The sequence below is a fragment of the Aegilops tauschii genome, chromosome 2 (genome assembly GCF_002575655.3).
Source record: "Aegilops tauschii subsp. strangulata cultivar AL8/78 chromosome 2, Aet v6.0, whole genome shotgun sequence".
NCBI lineage: Eukaryota > Viridiplantae > Streptophyta > Magnoliopsida > Poales > Poaceae > Aegilops > Aegilops tauschii.
In genome coordinates, this window is record NC_053036.3 from 541,706,622 (window position 1) to 541,717,725 (window position 11,104).

At 43.9% G+C, this 11,104-nt stretch overlaps 2 protein-coding genes across 5 annotated transcripts; one reads left to right on the forward strand and one right to left on the reverse strand.

Annotated features, from left to right (window-relative positions):
* Window positions 1-227: 227 nt before the first annotated feature.
* LOC109748334 (26S proteasome non-ATPase regulatory subunit 1 homolog A) lies at window positions 228-6,279 on the forward strand. 4 transcript variants are annotated; one of them, XM_020307370.4, is made up of 14 exons: window positions 232-505; window positions 1,613-1,676; window positions 1,761-1,866; window positions 1,961-2,072; window positions 2,154-2,322; window positions 2,456-2,590; window positions 2,677-2,779; window positions 2,852-3,023; window positions 3,112-3,247; window positions 3,334-3,582; window positions 3,670-3,890; window positions 3,977-4,235; window positions 4,460-5,302; window positions 5,747-6,279. In XM_020307370.4, the coding sequence occupies exons 1-14, from the start codon at window positions 357-359 to the stop codon at window positions 6,077-6,079; spliced, it is 3,051 nt and encodes a 1,016-aa protein (XP_020162959.1). In that variant the 5' UTR covers window positions 232-356; the 3' UTR covers window positions 6,080-6,279. The 4 variants fall into 4 exon arrangements, with proteins under 4 accessions (XP_020162958.1, XP_020162959.1, XP_045089184.1 ...); XM_020307369.4 differs by having other exon boundaries at window positions 228-505; window positions 2,677-3,023; XM_045233249.2 differs by having other exon boundaries at window positions 236-505; window positions 1,961-2,322.
* A 1,434-nt stretch (window positions 6,280-7,713) lies between these two features.
* Window positions 7,714-11,097, reverse strand: LOC109748329 (serine/threonine-protein kinase 54-like). The gene is made up of 6 exons (XM_020307362.3): window positions 10,577-11,097; window positions 9,134-9,255; window positions 8,721-8,929; window positions 8,465-8,639; window positions 8,229-8,366; window positions 7,714-8,098 (listed from the first exon to the last, which is right to left on the reverse strand). Exons 1-6 carry the CDS (start codon window positions 10,722-10,724, stop codon window positions 7,886-7,888), a joined length of 1,005 nt encoding a protein of 334 aa, XP_020162951.2. The 5' UTR covers window positions 10,725-11,097; the 3' UTR covers window positions 7,714-7,885.
* Between the last annotated feature and the right edge of the window lie 7 nt (window positions 11,098-11,104).

The window sequence follows — 11,104 nt, forward strand, 5'->3', positions numbered from 1 at the left end:
TCGCGCTGCACCGAACGTGCGGGCTGTGGCGGGGGTGCGCCCGGACGCCGTCGTGCGGGCGGGGTTGTCTCCGTGCCACACAGAGCGTGCGGTACAACCACCCGATACACCACACATGTGGCAGTTATCGGCGTCGTTTAAAAAAAGAAAATTCTTTTTTCCGTCCGAGTCCAAGGAAAAATCGACACCCTATGCTAAATCGGACCCATCGCCCCGTCCGTCCCTATATCCGGCCGCAGCTTCCACCGCAGGGGTATCCCCGTCTCGCGTCGTCCCCGTCTCCAAGTAAACTCGCAGACGCCCCGCACCGAGCCCAACAAACCCTCGCGCACCCCCACATCTTCGCCGACGCGGCCATGGCGGCGGTGGCGACTGTCAGCTCGGCCGGCGGGATCCTCGCCATGCTCCACGAGCCGGCGGAGGAGCTCAAGCTGCACGCGCTCGCCAGCCTCAACTCCGTCGTCCACCTCTTCTACCCCGAGATCTCCACCAGCATCCCCACCATGTGAGACCCCTCCCCTCCCCCCTCTCGTATCCTTCCCGCGCTACCCGGTCGCCGCCGCCTCTCGGCCGGCGCCCGCTGCCGCAGCCGCAGCTGCTCCGCCCTGCCCGCGCGATTCGTTCCAGCGCCTTGGCTTGGCCGGCCGGGCGGTTTCAGTGTTTCGATCTGGTTCGCCGATTGATGAGGATTCGGGAAGAGAAGTTGCCCTAGATGCTGTTGCTGTCGCGCGATTCGTTTGCTTGGCCTCGTCTGGCTCGATCTGCTGCTTTCGTGGGGGAACCGTAGGTTGTGGTTTGACTCTGATCTGGTAGCCTGGGGATTCCTGGGATTCAGTGCGCGGCTGTGCTCTCCATGATGAATCCGCAGAGTTTGAAGTGAATTCACCCAAAAGAATCTAGTAAATTGTGTGATTGTATTCGGTAGCCGTGGTAAAAACATGAAATTTTTGCACTTTCGTGTCACCGACAGTTGTAGGAGTGAGATGTGAACTGAGGAGGGGTGGGAATTTAGAAAGCTTCCAACTTTCAGTTTGTAGAAGTTGTTTTAGGGTTTTGCTTCGCTGGGTTGGTTATAATCAGTCATAATGCCTGCCCTGTGCTAAGAAAGAACCTGACAGAGTGACCATTGAACTGTTACTGGCAATAGTTTAGGGTGACATGTTTTGGGAAGTTAATCTAATGTTTGTTTCTTAAGTTCAGATTAAATTTCTTGTCTTCTAGGGTATGTTTGGTGTGCCTAGTCTAACCCTACCAAATATTTTAGGCCCAAAAATCTGGCAAGCCACTATTTGCCAGACAATCATAGGCTTCCAATTTTGCACCAACTGAACATATCCATAATTTCCATATGGTTGTTTCGCTTGCGTTAGAATAATGTGTCTGTTTAAGTTATTTTAGTTTTAACGTTGCTTTTCATATGCAATTGTTGTGCGTCTAGTTGTTATTTTTGTGTAACAATGAGGCTCTAATTTGTAATTGGTTTTGATTTGGGAGCTTTATACATTGGATCATAAATATCGAGCAAAAATTCTCTAGAATACAGGTTGTTAAAGTTTGTATTTCCAATGAAGCAAGCTAATAATTTGTTTCCATCATATCCTTTTGCCTGCAGTGAGAGCTTGTATGAAGATGAGGAGTTTGACCAGAGACAGCTAGCTGCACTAGTTGTTTCTAAGGTAGGACCTCATGTTATTTTATACCTCATCTGTAAGTGTCATATTTTGTATTGCTTATATTGACGATTGCTGCATATTATGTAGGTATTTTATTACTTGGGCGAGTTAAATGATGCACTATTGTATGCACTTGGTGCTGGGCCTCTGTTTGACGTTTCTGAGGATTCAGATTATGCTCATGCTCTTCTAGGTGAGGAGTTGTCTTGAGTTCTCTATCATTCTGGATGTTATTCACATGAATTTCTTTTGCTCATTGTGTTGAGTCGGTGGTTCTTTTCTTTCAGCCAAAGCATTAGATGAATATGCGAGTTTCAAGACAAGAGCTTCTAAAGCTACCGAGGAAGAAGAAAATGTGGATCCTAGATTAGAGGCCATAGTGGAGAGGATGTTGGAGAAGTATGATAAGATCCTACCGTTTGTGCATATTCTCTTATTTATCAGATGGAGTATTCAGCTAACAGTTACTCTTTGCTGTAGGTGTGTTCTTGATGGGAAATACCAACAGGCCATGGGTATGGCTGTTGAATGCAGGAGACTGGATAAACTGGAGGAAGCAATTGTTCGGTGTGATAATATTCACGGGGCTCTTTCATATTGCATCAACCTTTCTCATCAATATGTTAGTCACCGTGAATATCGCTGTGAGGTAGGGGCATGTTAAAAATTATTTGGCAGTATGGTTGGTTTATATTAATTAAAAAGCAAGTATTAGTTTAGACTAGAGTAAGCAAAAATTAACATTCTTTATGTGTTGACCTAATAATCCATTTTATTGACAGGTTCTTCGCTGTCTTGTTAAAATATACCAGACTTTGCCGCATCCAGATTTTCTGAGCATCTGCCAGTGCCTTATGTTTCTGGGTGAGCCTGAAACTGTTGCGAATATATTGGACACACTAATTTCTGGAAGCAAGGTACATGTTTGTTCTTTACTCTGCCCACCACATTACTTATGTTTTAGTCCCTGTTGCTTACTTGAGATATTGTGTTCATTATACAGGATGATGCTCTCCTTGCATACCAAATTGCTTTTGATCTGGTGGAAAATGAAAATCAGGCCTTCCTTCTGAATGTGAGGAATCGCCTGGACTCACAGACTCCTGGTCAGTCCAACCCTGATAGTGGTTCAGCTTTACCAGTTGATCAGACTGTTAACGCGGGTACAACTAGCACAGAACCAGCGGGTGATGTTCAGATGGGAGATGACACTACTACGGCAAATGGAAATGCTCACCCAGTTGATCCAAATGAGGCAGCGCATGCTGATAAGCTTGCAAAACTTAAAGGGATACTGTCAGGGGAGAAGTCTATTCAGCTTACGCTGCAATTTTTGTATAGCCACAACAGGTATACTTGTTATTATGTCTTAAACATTGAACCCTGGTCTCTTGTAACTTTTATATCTGACATCACCTTGATGGGTTTGTTGATATAGGTCCGATCTTCTAATTCTGAAGACAATAAAGCAGGCCGTGGAAATGAGGAACAGTGTTTGCCATAGCGCAACTATTTGTTCCAATGCGATCATGCATGCAGGAACAACTGTAGATACTTTTCTAAGAGAGAATCTGGTAAGAAAAAATATCTGGTTGTTTTGTTGTCATGCGGTATATACTTTTTCCCCTCTGTAATGTCTCATTTTGGTAATGTCTTGCAGGAGTGGTTGAGCAGGGCTACTAATTGGGCTAAATTCAGTGCAACAGCTGGGCTAGGTGTGATTCATAGAGGCCACCTTCAGCAAGGTCGGGCTTTGATGGCCCCATACCTACCTCAAAGTGGTGCAGTTGGTGGTGGCAGTCCATACTCGGAAGGTGGTGCCCTCTATGCTTTAGGTTTGATTCATGCCAACCATGGTGAAGGAATCAAACAATTCCTCCGTGAAAGCCTTCGCAACACCAGTGCAGAGGTGACATTCTGTTCCTTGTCCTTCTTGTGTAATGCTACTTATATTGTGTGTATATATATTTTTCTTACCTAAAACTATATTATGCAGGTCATCCAGCATGGTGCTTGTTTGGGACTTGGGCTTGCCTCTCTGGGGACAGCAGATGAAGAAGTGTTTGAGGACATAAAGAATGTCCTTTACACAGACAGTGCTGTGGCTGGTGAAGCAGCTGGTATTGGCATGGGTTTGCTCATGGTAGGGACAGCCAGCGAGAAGGCTGCTGAGATGCTCGCTTATGCACATGATACACAGCATGAAAAGATTATCAGGTCAGTGCTGTTTAATTATTGTTGTGGTATTTCTGAAGATGCGTCCAGCTCTTGTTTCTGACATCTTTCTCTCTCTCTTGCTGCAGGGGTTTGGCACTTGGCATCGCATTGACGGTGTATGGCAGGGAAGAGGAAGCTGACACCTTGATCGAACAAATGACTAGAGATCAAGATCCCATACTACGTTATGGTGGTATGTATGCATTGGCTCTAGCCTACAGAGGAACCGCGAATAACAAAGCTATCCATCAGCTGCTGCATTTTGCTGTATCGGACGTCAGTGATGATGTTCGTAGGACTGCAGTTATGGGTCTTGGATTTGTTCTATACAACGAACCTGAGCAGGTATGTAGCATTGAAATGCCTTAATGTTTAAATAGATGCCCTATATTCAAATTTATTCCAAGAAACAACATAGATCTGTTCATTATGCATTTATGCTTACATCTCTTTGCCATCTAATAGAATGTTTTTGCTAAAATAAACAATCACCGATAGCTTTGATCCACACCTTACATCTTCTTAATAGCTTTGATCTACAACTTACATCTTCCGTTCTGATCATGCAGACTCCAAGAATTGTGTCCCTGCTCTCTGAATCATACAACCCGCATGTTCGTTATGGTGCAGCTTTAGCTGTTGGGATATCCTGTGCAGGAACAGGGTTAAGTGATGCCATTTCCTTGTTGGAGCCTCTCACGTCGGACGTTGTTGACTTTGTACGTCAGGGGGCTCTAATTGCCATGGCAATGGTCATGATCCAGACGAATGAATCCTTTGATTCTCGTGTTGGAACATTCAGGCGTCAGTTGGAGAAGATCATCCTTGACAAGCATGAGGACACCATGAGCAAAATGGGTGCCATACTTGCTTCTGGTATTCTGGATGCTGGTGGCAGGAATGTCACAATCAAACTTCTCTCGAGGAACAAGCATGACAAGCTCACTGCTGTGATTGGCCTCGCTGTTTTCACCCAGTTCTGGTACTGGTACCCACTCCTATACTTTATCAGCTTGGCCTTCTCGCCAACAGCCATCATTGGTCTCAACTCGAACCTGGAAGTGCCTAAGTTCGAATTCCTGTCACATGCTAAACCGTCCCTCTTTGAGTATCCGAAGCCGACCACTCAGCAGACTACGACTTCAGCAGTCAAGCTGCCCACAGCCATTTTGTCAACCTATGCCAAGGCAAAATCTAGGGCGAAGAAGGATGCAGAAAGCAAAGCTGCTAACCAGGAGAAGACAGCAGAAGCAGAAAGCAAAGCTAACCAGGAGAAGTCAACAGCAGAAAGCAAACCTAGCCAGGAGAAATCAACGGACGCAGAAAGCAAAGCTAAGACAACGGAAGATGCTTCTGGTTCTACTTCAGGCGAGGCAGCTAAGACACAGGAGAAGGATGGTGATGCAATGCAGGTAAGAATAAGACTTAACTGTATATGATTCGCTTCACTTTTTTCCATCATGTGTTCACATTCAAGAATTTTACCAGCTCATAATTAAGTCATGCTAGTTACTTCTCTTGCTTTACAACCATGCTAGTTACTGTACCTGCTTGCTCGAATAGCTCCCCATAATAAATTACTAAGATGTCACAGCACAGCTCATCATATCACAACTGTTTTTGATTTAATATAAGCCTGCTGATAGAGCCCTTTGCTGTACCTTGTGTTCGGTAGTGAACTTGTGATCATATCTAGCTGAAGTTTCTTTTTGGAGTCCTCTGCTATTCAGTAGTGAACTTGTGATTCATATCCAGCTCAAGTTACTCTTTTTCCTTTTTGGCATCAGCTCAGTTCATTTGATTGAACTCTCTGGCCTCTTCTGAATTTACCCGTCTCTCTCAATCTTTGTTACCAGGTTGACGGCGCGGCAGAGAAGAAGGCCCCGGAGCCAGAACCGGCCTTCCAGATCCTGGCGAACCCAGCCCGTGTTGTCCCCGCGCAGGAGAAGTTCATCAAGTTCATCGAGGGCAGCCGATACGTCCCCGTGAGGCCCGCCCCCTGTGGGTTCATCCTCCTCCGAGACACGCAGCCCAGCGAGGCGGAGGAGCTGGTGCTCACCGACGCCCCTGCGACCGTGGCCACGGGCGCTGGCAACAATGCAGCAGCCGCTGCTGCGGGGCAAGGCTCGGCCGCCATGGCCGTCGACGACGAGCCCCAGCCGCCCCAACCTTTCGAGTACTCGGCGTAGGCTGCTGTGATAGGATGGAGCGTTGTCTGTACTCACCCACTAGCTATACGTTGTTGCTTATTCCTTTTTCAAGAGTGCGAGGGAATTTGTTGTTTGTTGGAAACTGTGTAGAATCATCATGAGTAGAGAACTCAACTCTGAACGGGAGTTACAGGATATGTGCTCAACCATGTTTGCATCAAGGAAGACGATTTGATTTATATTTTCAATCGCATGCAAGGATAATTTGTTGCAATTTTAATTCGAAACTGCGGGGAGTGCTAGAAAGAGATGGACCAAACGACCTTGGATATTTGCCAGAACTACAGTGCCTAATTTGTACCCAGTTTCACCCTTTTGCTGTTAATTCTGAAGCCCAAAGTCCATGGGCTCTTTGATCCGGTCGAGTTTGTTGTTGATTAGTCAGACGGAATACAATCTGCATAAAATTACGTCTTTGGTTGATGCAAACATTTGTTGAAAAACATAAATTTAGACGGTTAAAAGAAAATCTTGTGGATCTTAAGAGATAATCTTTGGAGAAGGTAGTGTGGCTTACTCTGTAGGTACACATGTTTATATTTAGAAAAATTTATCTATAGTTTTACACAATTTTTTTGCGGAAATATAGTTTTACACATTTGCAATGTTTGCAGACCAAAAGTTTGTGCATGCAGATGGCACATGTTTAAATTTTATTTATAATTTTATCATGTATCAGTAGCATGCAGATGACACATGCAGATTTTTTTTTTCAAATTTAAACGTGTCAATTTTTTTTTCAAAAATATCATGTGTTCAAAAGACACGTGTCTACAACTTGTAAAAAATTCAAATCAAAACCTGAGATACACATGGAGAAACAAAAAAGAAATATCCAGATTCTTTTGACACACTTTATGACGGATTTGTCCTTTTTATTTCTCAGTGTGTATTTTGAGTTTGGGTCTGATTCTTTTAGGAGTTGTAAACACTTGTGTTGTGAACATCCACGATTGTTTTTTTTGAAACATTTAGATTTGAATTTTTTAAGCTGGAAACATGGAAGGATTTAATGGACTATAAAATCTCTGATCTTGTCATTCTCAAAACAAAACAAAAAAGTAATCTTTGATCTTGTCATTCTCGAAAAAAAAAAAACTTTGATCTTGTCCACTAAAAAAGGGAGTATCAATACATGTCGTTATAGGAAAATCAATTCAGGATATGTGATTTCTCAGGCAAAAAAAAACATAAGAATAATTGCAGTGCGTTTATAATAATCCTGATGGTGAACCACACAATTTCTATCCATGTTTATAATTAGAAAAGGCACAAACCATAGACTGACCCTCATTCTCAAAAGAAAAAGCGGGCCAAACCATTGAACAATTACCGTTGGAGCCATGAAGAAAATAACAGACATTTTACCAAGACATTCAGATCAAATTTTCTTTAGAACATACTACTCAGATCAAATTAGGTAGGTGCGGAACTGCAGAGGACATGCAAAATCAAGAGTTTCTCCAATGCTGCTCTGTTGTGTTCGTGTCTTTGTGGCAGATCAGCGTAAGGAAAAACCACAGGTCAAGCCAATGCAATGGTGATACATTCTTGTGATCCACACACTACCCAGGAGCAAAAATTATAAGACAACGGGTATATGCAACCATGAATCAAGTGCCAAATTATCCATCTGTATTCCTATACTTTCTGAGAGTTATAAATTCATATTCCCTAAACTAAAACCACGACAAGTATTTTGGAACAGAGAGAGTAGTAAACTACACCCACACATTTCAAAACTAATGGCAACATTTGCTGAAGCCCCATCAGCTGGAGAACAATCTATGGACCTACACGCCGGGGTCCGAAAAAGCAGAAGCACCCGGGGTTCGTCCCTTCCGGAATCATGCCTCCGCCCTTGGTCGTGTCAAGATCCTCCAGGAGATGCACCACCTCCTTCATCTCGGGCCGCTTATCAGGGTCAGCGTCCCAGCATCTCTTCATGATGTTCGCCAACCGGGTTGGGCAGCAGCGTGGGATCTTAGGTCGCAGATTCTATGCACACAACATAAGTAAAACTATAAGCAAAAAATATTTGTTGTGTAAGCTTATTTTAACACATATGTGCATGCACCATTCTTCTGGGTGTAATATTGAGTGAGGGATCTGACGGCTGAAAACATACATTGTGAACAACAGCAGACGAGATCTCTATGGAGCTCATGCCTGGATAGTACGGTATGTCACAGCAGTAGATCGCCCACAAGCAAATCCCAAAGCTGTAAACATCGCACTTTCTGTCGTATGGCTTGCCCTCAATAACCTGCATAGAGAAAACAACGACAACATTTTTTTTTGTGAAGAAACACAAGAATTGAGCACAAAAAGCGTTGAAATCGATTGGTAGGCAGCAAGTAATACCTCCGGGGCCATGTAACCGAGAGTGCCTGTCATGCCTGTCATGTCCTCCGGATTCTTAGCTTGGACACGGGTGACGCCAAAGTCGGCGATCTTAACGACCGCTTCTGCGTCAAGAAGCATGTTCTCAGGTTTGACATCCCGATGCACGATATCTTTCGAGTGAAGATAGCTCAGTCTGCAAAAGAAAATATATGAGATTGTTGTTTATTCTCGGATTCAGATTGGAAGATATATGGGAGCTAGCCAGCTTGCTTACCCGTTGGCCAAATCCAACGCAAACTCAACCACAATTTTGTATCCGATCTTTCTCTCTCTGTGAGCATATAGACGTTGTCTCAGTGTTCCTAAACAGAGATATTCAACGACAACACAACAGGCTCTCTCTGGCAGATCAATGGGTGCACTGCTCTCGCCACTATCAGCCGGAATGCTACGGTCAGTGGTACCCGTTGATGCACCGATGAACTGCAAGGAAGAGAACATGACACATTCAATGTACCACACAAAGAGACTCAGAAGACAGTGTTGTAGTGCCTACTATTGTCGATCCCGAGGTAACATTGTTATAACACACCGAAAATGAACTGACGTCGCTACTACCCCAAAAAAAATTAACATCAAACATTGGTAACACAGTATGCAAATGCACAATGAGGAAAAAATATTCACCCTTGCAACATTTCGGTGGTTGAGCTCCTTCCAGACCGCAACCTCCTTCCTGAATGCTTCGCGCCGAGTAGAAATTTCAGTCTCTGTCATAAAGCCATCTTCTCCCTGGTCCAATAGTTTAGCTTCATACACGATGAAGAAAATAAGCATTAGCGCTATAATCTTTGGAAGCTCGGAGCATTGTAGTGCGTATTGTGGCAGCTTGGTAAAAATATCTCAACAAAACTTGAAACTCGTTAAGATCAGAGGATGTTCATCAGATATATTTTGCCCATTTGATAAGATGCTATTTAGGCATTTATTTATTTACTTGCCCACAAGACTGCAATGATGACAATGCTGCGAATATCTAGCAGAGTCAAACACAATGACCTACCATGTACTCCCTCCGCCCAAAAAAACTTGTCCCAAGCTTATCCCTCAAATGAATGTATATAGCACTAACTTGGTGCTAGATACATCCATTTGAGGGACAACCTTTTTCGGACGGAGGGAGTAGCAGTCTAACATGTTTAATTAGGATATTTAAATATGAGATCTTGATCAGCTTCAGGTTCTGTGACCAAGAAGCAAAAGCTTAAACAATAAAATTCCAATTTTAATCTTATAAATGCATATTACTGGCTAAGGAAAATGTAAAGACACATGCGGAACTTTAGCAGGAATGAACTAAAGAAGATCAGCGTGTCCAAGGCCCCCAATGATGATTTATCAATGACGACAAATTAACGAAAACAAGAATCTGACGGAGGGAATACAAGAAAAATAGGATCTGAATTATAAATTGTTCATATACACAAGAAATATGCACATGCAGCAGATGATAATTATATACACTGTGTGCAGGATGATAAAGCATCTAACACAGAACATGATCCAACCAATTTGTACTATTCAATCCCATGGTACTCCTATATAACATTATAAACTCCAAAGTTACTCAAATATGTGAGCTTTACAATTCCATCACACTCATAACTTGATTGCAAGAGTTGTGAGTCCAAGATTAGACCTCAAGACTAGACATTACTGTACTTTTTTTATTTTTTGCGAAGAATATAGACATTACTGAGCTTGAGGGTACACACCCAACCGCTTGATCGGACTTTCTTTTCGGAAAGTGCTATTCACGGCAGTTATTTATTTAATTATGCACAGGACATCAATGATGGTATGTTTTGAATATCACATGGACCAGCCAAGGCGCGGAAAATAGCATGATCCAAGAAAACAAAAGCAGAAACATAAATTCCCAGTTTTAGGAAACTTTAATCTTTTTGACTGGAGGCATGACGCGTACGGACTAGACGTGTCTACTCGCAAGAATTTAGATGAACGTATCCAAAGCCCAGCAACGATGATCCATATATAGATTCGAAGTGTCAAACCAACACCAAATTGAAGAGCATCGACCGAGAAATAAACAAGATCGCAGAGATATACCCAGGACCTTTCTGCCATTATAGGTGGCGCTGCAGAAGCTGCCGAAGGATCCGGGCGGTTCCCGGTGGTGGATGTCGAGCTTGGCGAGGTCGATCTCCCAGGACGCCATGGGCCGGTCGCCTTCCCCCTTGCGCAGCTGCTTCTCCATGGCGAGGGTCTTCTTCCACACCACCACGTCCAGGTCCTCTAGGCCGAAACGGTCGGCCCGCAGGTAGCTCTCCGGCTTGTCGCCGCCGGCGCTGAGGAATCCGCCCGTCGCTCCGGGAGGGCAGCGCTCTCAGATTGTGTTGCCACGGCTAGCCGGGATCCTACTCTCCCGTGCAAATCTCCATTTAAACAGATACTGCAGATATCTCCGGCGGGCATGCATATCTCGTCTCTGGAGTACATACCAACCAAAAAAAAAAAAATCTCTAACGGCCAAACTAGATCGTCCATGTACATGTTTATGGATAATCCCCGCAAAAAAATGTTTATGGACATTTATTTGTATATCAGCAAAGCCGACGAAGCAGCACAAGCTGCGAC